Source organism: Echinops telfairi, unplaced genomic scaffold (assembly GCF_000313985.2).
Source record: "Echinops telfairi isolate 266 unplaced genomic scaffold, ASM31398v2 ScPeMD7_28;HRSCAF=97, whole genome shotgun sequence".
Taxonomy (NCBI): Eukaryota; Metazoa; Chordata; class Mammalia; order Afrosoricida; family Tenrecidae; genus Echinops; species Echinops telfairi.
Window position 1 is genome coordinate 2,944,803 of NW_022103925.1, and position 8,499 is coordinate 2,953,301.

The following is an 8,499-nucleotide window of genomic DNA, read 5'->3' on the forward strand; positions in this document are numbered from 1 at the left end:
TGCTCACACCTGCTCTTCAGCTCCAAGTTCTCCACCTGAAGGGCATGCACCTGTCCACAAACCCCAAGGCTGGCGGTCAGTGGGGAGCAGCCTCACCCAGCCAGCCAGAGGGAGACCCCCCTCCTCCACCCATTGCCACCAGCAGCCTCACCGCAGCGTCCAGGTCCTTCTGGCTGTACTGCAGCACGTCCACGATGTGGCCCACGGGCAAGGGCGGGGCCCCGGGCCCCAGCACCCCTGGGGGAGGGCTGGGCACCTGGAGACAGCACACAGCTCAGCCCCCAGAGCCCTCGTACACCTGGCCGGCCTCCCAGATGCCCAGGGCCCCACAGACACAGGATGGCTGGCATGACCAGGGCAGGGCACTCACTGGGACGTCCAGGAAGTCGATGTCCACCAGCTTGGCTTCCGGCACACTTCCCGAGGCCGGGGTGACTGTGGCCTGGATGCTGAGACAAGGGAGAGGGTCGCAGCAATGCTGTCAGGACCGAGCTGACCGGATGGGACAGCAGGAGTCCAGACGGTCAGGCTGCCCGGATGTGTTTGGATGGGGAACCAACGGAGCAGTGTCCACCCCGAGGTGCACGTTCAAGAAACGGTCAACAAACTGGGTGGCCATCTGTCCCCGGGCTGTTTTCTGTGCACAAACTCCCAGCCCACTAAGCCTATGGCAGGGACATCACACCCCATGGCTCGCGAGGTCCCCTTGCTGCCCCTCCACCAGCCCCACTTCTCTCTGGCACAGAGGCTGCCACTCAGGGGCTGGCCAGAGACAACCCATAACTGGACGCGCCCGGTGACTCCACAGGCCCAGCGGATCTGGGCTTGGGCCGTGTTCTTTGCTAGAACCAACCTCTACTTTGTTGCATGAATGTGAGACCGGCAGTCCACCTGGAAAGGCACACTGCATGAACCTGCTGCCCCTCCCCCAGGGCCCCGGAGCGTCACCTCCAACATGAAGTTGGGACTGCAGTGAGACTTGGCATACGTCGAGCTCCTTCTCCCCGGCAGGCTCTCCCGTGGGTGGGTGCCCTGACTGCGGAACGTCCTTGAGGCAGAGCGCCCACTGCTAACAGACTCCAGACAGAGCAGGGCAGGCTCACCTGGCGGTCTCCGCGGCCACGGGAAGCAGTCTGCTGGGGCTATCCTTCAGGAGTGGGTCGAACTTCAGGTATAAAGACTGCTTCCTTAAGGCGGACTCCTTAAACTGAGGGAGGGCGGGGAGCCACAGGGTCAAGTCTTCTGACGGATGCAGCCCCCACCCCAGACAGTCTCGTTTATGCAGCTCTGCCTCAGTGAGCCCCTGGGTCAGGGTTTTGCTCACACTGGCTGCAGCAGCAGGAAAGAAACTGCCAGAAAAGGGTCCCGGAGGGGCCTGAGCCACCCCCTGGCAGCGTGGTGGTTAGGTGTCAGGCTGCTCTCCGCCAAGGTCTGTGGTTCAAACCCACCGGCTGCTCCACAGGGGAAGCACGAGGCGGCTGTTCCTGTAAGACTTTGCCTCAAAAACCCTACGAGGGGTCACCTGGAGGCAGAATGGCATTGGGACGGAGACCCTGATAGCTCACACTCGGCAGCCAACCAAATGGCCAAGTTGCCCCTGCAGAAAGGCCTGGTGACACACCGCTGCACACTCTGCCGGAGCACACGGGGGAGGGGAGGGGAGGGGAGGGGTGGCCCCAGTCAAAGCTGCTGAGATAGAGACTGGTCAGAGGCGAGGACACACAGACAGGCACAACCCCTGGGCCTCCTCTGGATCTGGCTGCACACCAGCATGCCCCGACGCCAGGGTACCGGAAAGCTGAGCCCCAGTTGGCACTCACCAAGGACGTTCCAAACTGCTCCAGGTAGTCCACATCGGCCTCCGTGCCTAGGACTGAAGGAGAGCCCCCTGAGGCCGCCGCCATTGCCCACCGCCTCACCCCACCCTCGGACAGTGGACAGCGCTCCCCCACATGCATGGTGAGGATGCCACGACCCTTGGGCAGGAGCCCACTGTGCTGTAGCATCCCTACACAGCCAGTGGGGTCCAGACTGACCCCAGCAGTAGGCTGTGGGAGGCCATGAGGGGGTGGGGACGGAGGTGGGGCCGCACACTGAAAGTGCACCCTGCCCTAGCTTTCTGAGAGGGAGACTTTTTCCCAGCAGGCCCTCGACATCGTGGTCCATTTCTGGGTACAAGTCAGTGCAGCTGGAAGTCCCGATGGAGCCGGAGCCACGCCGTGTCTGCCACAGGCTCATGCGGGTTCAGAACCACTCAGCTGGCACTGAGCACTGCTCCCAGCCCTTGAGCACCCCCTGGCCATGCGGGAGAGTGGCACCACCATCACATTGTCAGCGCAGCCCACCACAGGTGTCAGCCGTGCTCCACCAGCAACGCCCCCAAGAAACCGCACGTGCCCGCGAAACCCCAAGACAGGCAAGTACCTTCAGCAGGATCACTGAAGTTCTCCTTGCTGAGGTCCAGGGCAGGCTCGGCCTTCTGCTCAGTCAGTACGGTCACTGGCTCAGCAGGTGTGGTCTTGGGCTCAACAGGCGTGGCCTCTGGTTCCCTGGCCGCTTGCTCAGTGGATGTGACCACAGGCTTGCTGCCAGGGCTGCTCACAGGGACAGATCCCTCAGTAGAAAAGGTCGTTCCCTCCTGGTAAGAAGAACAGAGGTGGAAATAAGAGGGTGAGGGTGGTGTCTCCCTCCTCCCTGCTGGCTCACCCCTCCCCTACAGACCCCATACCTCGCTGGCCATTCTGGGAGCCACTTGGGGGAGGTGGACATCAGGAGAGCCATCAGGAACGGCTGGACCCACCTGCCTGAGGAAACAACATCAGGAGGGGCCCATGGGAAAGGGCCAGGCCCCCTGGCAGAGGGGTCATGGGGCCCACAGCACAGGTGTCCCCACATGCGCCCCTTTGTGAAGAGACAGGAGTAGAGACACAGCAAGCAGCAGGCTCCTCGTGGGCACAAGGCATTGGGTGCCCAAGGCTAGAGGAGGCAGCACCTGCCACATGGGGCCTGGAGGAAGGTGGTCTAGTCTAGCGGGGGAAGGGGGGTGGACACGACACGGGTGTCAGAGGCTCCCTGACCAGCTGGAACAACCTGCCCTGGGAAGAAGCCAGAGCCGCAGTCAGGCCAGGCAGCCAGCACTGGACTCTTCATCAATAGCCTTCTAAAAGGCAGAGCGAGCTGACCTCTCAGAGCAGATGTGGGGAGCAGCCGGGGCCTGTCAGTGGATGTGTGCAGGGCCCAGGCTCCACTTCATCAGGGTACAGACTGCTCTACACCCCACGGGACACCTGCCTCGTCAGGGGGCACTACGAAGCCACAGGGCTGCAGAAAGTGCCCTCTGACCTCAGCTTCGCCAGCACCACCCACACTTACTGGCTTGGAGGCCCGGCCGCTGCAGCACATTGGGAGCCGCTACCAAAGGGGTTGAAGTTTGGGTCATCGAGCTTGTCCCAGTCCAGGCTGTAGGCGCCCCGGGGGGCAGGGATGGAGCCCTCTTCAGCTGCAGCAGGCCCCTGGCTCTGGCCCTTCTCAGGGGGAGCCCGCTGGGCCACCCTGCTCTTGGAAGGTGGCTTCAGGCCCGGCCTCTTCCCCAGCTTCCGGGGGGGAGGGGCCCTCTTGCCAGCAGAGAAGTCAAACTCCAGCTTGACAGGCTCGCTTGTGGCCGCAGCGGCCACCTGCCTGGGTCCCTCCTCCTGCGCTCGAGAAGGGCTGGTGGGGCCCATGTGGGAGGGGGCCAGGACCCGGGCTTCATCTGGGGCCATAGGAGCCACTGAGTCACCAACGGTGCCAGCCTGTGGCTTCTGCTCTTCCCCCGGGGGGGCACACGGGCCATCCGGGCTGGGCCGCTCTGTGGGTGGGGCTTCTTCAGGTGGGCCTTCCGGGCACGCAGTGGGGGGCGGGGTGGCCTCCACTGGGGCAGCTAAGACTCCGCCGACCAAGGGTCCGTCTGAGGGGGCCTCCTCCTCGATTCCGCAAGCCCCCTCCGACTTGGCCAGGGCCACCAGTCCGGCAATGTCCCCCACGGTGTCAGAATGCAGGGGGACGTTTCTCTCTGGGGAGGAAGAAGGCCCCCTTTCCTGTAGGGCCTCCTCGGGACTGTTGGACACCTGTCCTGGACCCGCCAGGGGTGGGCTCTCTCCAACTCCCAGAGCCTGGGGAGAAGCAAGAGTGTCCAGACCACCCAGACACGCGGGGTCCAGGCCCTCGTCGGCACTGCTGCTTCCCGCTGGGGCCCAAGCACCCAGGGGCCAGGCTGTATCGGGCAGGGCTGGCTTCTGGAAAGCTCCATCTGCAGGCGTGGCCTCAGCTTCGCAAGAGAACTGTTGGCTTTTCAGAAACAGACACTGTTAAGACTCTGGGTCTTGATCACGAGACAACGTTCGTTTGAAAACCTTAGCAGATTAGGGGTTGGGGGTGGGCAATAGGTCCAGTCAGTCCTTACCCCAGACTATGTGCCCTGACACCACCAATCCCGGCGGTGAGCGGGCCATCAGGATACCGGGCTGTCTGGAGAGGGCAAGGTAGGCCAGGAGGCCAAGCCACTTCCTGCCCCCAGCCTCAGGGCCTTGCCCTCAGGGACACTCTCGCCGCCCTCTGCCAACAGCTCAGGGCTAGCAGATAGCGGTCTGCCCCAATGACACAGGCAGTGGACCACAGGTGAGCCCCAGGGGCTGCAAGGACCGTGACCAGAGGGATGACCTCACCCTCAAGTGCTCAACAAGCAAGTCCACGAGGAGCCAAAACAGAACCTGAACTTGGAGAACATCCCGAGAAGGGACTGGACGCTCTAAACACGAGGGACAGAAGACCATCATCCACGACAAAAGCGACAGTCGTTAAAAAGGCAGGAAAGAAGAAAAGACCAACGTGGACGCTGGAAGAGACTCTCAAACTCGCTCTTGAATGTGGAGGAGCAAAAGCGAAGGGGAAAGGGCCGCGTCGGGAGAGCGGGACAGTTCACCAGGGCGAATGAACGCCACAAACGCGCAAAGACCTGGAGCTGGAGAACCACCGCTAAGCTCAGGAGCCCCCCAGCTCCAAGCACGGAGGGGACAATTCACCTCAGATTTGGTTAACTGTTGTGTCTTTTGGAAAGTGACCATTAGCTTAATGACGGACTTTATAACCAAGCTCACTGCCATCGAGTCTTTGGCTGCTCATCGTGACCCTGGATGGCGATGCTGAAGGACGTCAGGGCTAACAAGGAGCCCAGCTGCTAATCATGACGTCGGCTGTTCTAAACCATTAGCCACTTCTCGGGAGAAAGATGAGGCTTTCTAGTCCCATGGAGCTAGTGTCTTGGAAACTCACAGGGGCGCTCTGCTCAGTCCTGCGTGCAGCTTAGAAGTGATACAGAGAGCATCCCAAGAGGGTGGAAGGAACAGGCACGGCACCAGGACGCACTGGTCAACCATGAACCATGTCAAGAGGCAGCAGGGGATCGAAAACCAACCCACAGTACCGAAAGAAAAGCAGGGGCACTGAAGCCATCGGCAAAATGGGAGACTCGCGGAATTGACTGACTACTAATCCAGACGCGCAGCGCAGGGAGTACTCACTCGTCTATGGCAAGAATTTGGAAGGCATCTGCTACCTGGCCAACCAACTGAAAGAGATTTGTGACCCCCAAGAGTGTGGAAATTCTTGAACGATAGATACCATTGATATCACACAAGTAAAATTTTGCCGAGGAGTCAAAAAAACCAGCTAAGCAGTGTATCCAGCAAAGAGCTGCCAGAAACTCAGGTCAGCTTCAGAGGAGGACATGGTATGTGGGGCACCACTGCTGACATCAGACGGGCCTGGCTGAAAGCAGGGAATCTTGGGAAGACTGCAAAGCCATCTGACTGTGTGAATCTTAATAGACTATGGGTAATATTGAAGAGAAGAGGAATTTCAGCACAGGTAGGCAGACATCACAACCTTGCTTGCTGAAAGACAAGAGGACACGGGGCACTTACTGATTCAGACCCATGACTGCGGCCTTCAGGATGGACTACAAAAAACCCAAGAGATGATTAGGGGCGGGTGGGGGGAAAAGGGGGAATCAAACACAAGGATCAACATATAACCCCCTTCCAGGGGGACAAACAACAGAAAAGTGGGTGAGGGGCGACAGAGGATGATATAAGGTACGAAAATAACAATCTATAACTTATCAAGAGTTCATGGGGCGGGGGGATGAGAAGCTGATATCAAGGGCTCAAGTAGAAAGAAAACACTTTGAAAAAAACACCAGACAAACACCGAGAAACTATAGGGTCACAATGAGCAGCCAGACTCGATGGCAGTGAGCTTGGTTAGAAAGTCCACCATTAAGCTAATGGTCACTTCCCAAAAGACACAAGAATTATCCAAATCTGAACGACTGGGAAAATCTGTGGCAAAAATAAAACGGCGGACGATTAATAATAAATTCTTGTTTCATGCCAGCAACAGCAACGACACTAAGCCCCTCAGCCATGAAGTCAATGCCGACTCACAACGACCCTGCAGGACAGAGGAGCACTAAGGGTCCCCATGGTTTCTGAGCAGAAAGCCTCCTCTGTCTCCCATGGAGCAGCCGACCTTGTGGGCAGCAGCCCAGCGCGTAACCACGGGGCGACCAGGGCTCCGTCGGCACCCTCGCCACTGAACCCAGAGAGATGGAATGTCATTTGACTTGGACCCACCTCCGATGCTCATGGGAGCAGTAGGCAAGAGCTCCCGTGCCGGACCGCACTGGGCAAATCTGCAGCCCAAGATCCAGCGAGAGCCCACGGTCCACCAGAAGAACAAACTGATCTGTCCTGGAGGAAACAGCAGAATGCTCCGGAAACGCAAGGGTGGCGAGACTTTGCCCTGTGTGCTTTGGACACATTGTCGGGAGAAGCCATCCCCGGGAGAAGCAGTCCCGCTTGTCAGAGTGGAGGGACAGCAAGGTAGAAGGCCCTCAACGAGACGGCCTGGCCCGCTGGCTTCCACCAGGGCTTGCACATGAGGACCCTGCGAGGTGCTCAGGGACCCCCGAGCTGAGGTAGCCCACCTGACGGCATCGATCAAGGTCAGATGTGAAGGGGATAAAGCACTCTAGGGGGCAGGCACTCGTAACAAAACAGCCACTTGGGATCCAACGGGCAGCACTGACCCAAGGACAAACTTGAAATGGGCAGGAGAGGAGGACCAGAACCGAGAAACCCAGAGAGGAAGTGGGTCACGTGTCGGAACGTTGTGGGGATTGCCATCAAGGACGTGAGACAGAATATCTATGAACTACTGACTGGAAGACCGGTCTGCTCTGCAGACCTTCACCTAAGCCATAACAAAAAGGGAACAAATCCAAACCACGAATGCCCCCGAAGTCTCCGATAACCACACACCAGCATCGGCCGAGCCCGTAAAGAGCATCAGCCGGAACTGGAGCTCCCTCAGCAGCCAACGCCCCGACGGAGAGGCAGCCGGCAGGGAGAGGTTAGACAGAGGCTGTGAGATCGTGCGTGGGGCAGAACCACTCAGAAAAGGGCTGGAGAACATTCCAAGAATGGAATTGGCGCCCTGGACAGCAGAAAGGGGCCTGTCACATGGCACTGTGTGCCCCTAACAACTACAGAAAGCCAGAGCGGCAGGCGGCAAGGCCTCCCTTCCCCCCAGTTGCTGCTGGCACTCAGGGCAGAGGCCCGCAAGCCGCCAGGGCTGGAGGAAAAGCTCCAGGGCCATGGCAGCCGCCACACTTACTCGTCTCTCTGCGCGGGGGTGGGGTGGGCGTTCTCCAGGCCGACCGCGTCATCCAGGGAGAACATGCTCTCCAGCTTGCTGGGCATGCTGGGACTGAGGATCCTGTGCGTCTGAGGGTCCCGCAGGGGTGTCTGGAAAGTGACCTGGGGGGACGGGGGGCAGAATGCAAGAGGGCCTGTTCAATAAAGCAGCCCTCCTCCTCGCCCTTGCCCACCCACCCGCTGCCTCCACGCGGGGATGTGACCGACTCACCTTCACGGCCTTGGTGATGTTTTTAGGGGGCACATTTTCTTTCTGTGACAGACGCAAGACAGACGATCTCCCAGTAACTTCCGGTGGCAAAAACAGCAAGTCATAGTTCTCTGCGGTCTTGTCCCCAGTGACGTTCTCGTCCTGTAAGATCTGCAGACTCATCCTGGAGAGGCAGACCACATGTATGTCAACAGAGGTGACAGCCCCCACCCCCCCAGGTCAGGGCCGGGGTGGGTGGAGCCTCAGGTGTCAACAATGACAAGGCTGGCTCTGCCGGGCTTGACACCCCCTTTCTGGGACAGACTGGGTCACTGGTTGTGTGCCTGCACCAAGAGGGGCAGGTAGAGGAGGGAGTCTGTCCTGCCTCAGGGGGCAGCAACCCTTCCACCAAGCCCGAGAGCCCAGCCAGTGGCACACCTCCTGCTCGGGGAAGAGGAGCGGAAAACAAAGCTCGGAAGAACCCTCAGGGCTGGAGAGGTACTGGTTTGTGAGACAGCTGGAGGTGAAGGGCGCTCAGGCCCTCTCCCGGGTGCT

The 8,499-nt window shown here is 59.7% G+C and overlaps 1 protein-coding gene across 1 annotated transcript in view; it reads right to left on the reverse strand.

Annotated features, from left to right (window-relative positions):
- TACC3 (transforming acidic coiled-coil containing protein 3) overlaps positions 1 to 8,211 on the reverse strand; it is a 10,427-nt gene extending 2,216 nt beyond the window's left edge. The window contains exons 1-10 of the mRNA XM_045289473.1: positions 7,966 to 8,211; positions 7,714 to 7,856; positions 3,373 to 4,326; positions 2,729 to 2,804; positions 2,425 to 2,638; positions 1,821 to 1,873; positions 1,104 to 1,207; positions 371 to 449; positions 152 to 256; positions 8 to 50 (exon numbers count right to left, since the gene is read on the reverse strand). Of these exons, the coding sequence (XP_045145408.1) occupies positions 8 to 50; positions 152 to 256; positions 371 to 449; positions 1,104 to 1,207; positions 1,821 to 1,873; positions 2,425 to 2,638; positions 2,729 to 2,804; positions 3,373 to 4,326; positions 7,714 to 7,856; positions 7,966 to 8,127 (1,933 nt within the window). The 5' untranslated portion in view covers positions 8,128 to 8,211. The remainder of the gene's footprint in view (positions 1 to 7; positions 51 to 151; positions 257 to 370; positions 450 to 1,103; positions 1,208 to 1,820; positions 1,874 to 2,424; positions 2,639 to 2,728; positions 2,805 to 3,372; positions 4,327 to 7,713; positions 7,857 to 7,965) is intronic.
- Positions 8,212 to 8,499: the final 288 nt, after the last annotated feature.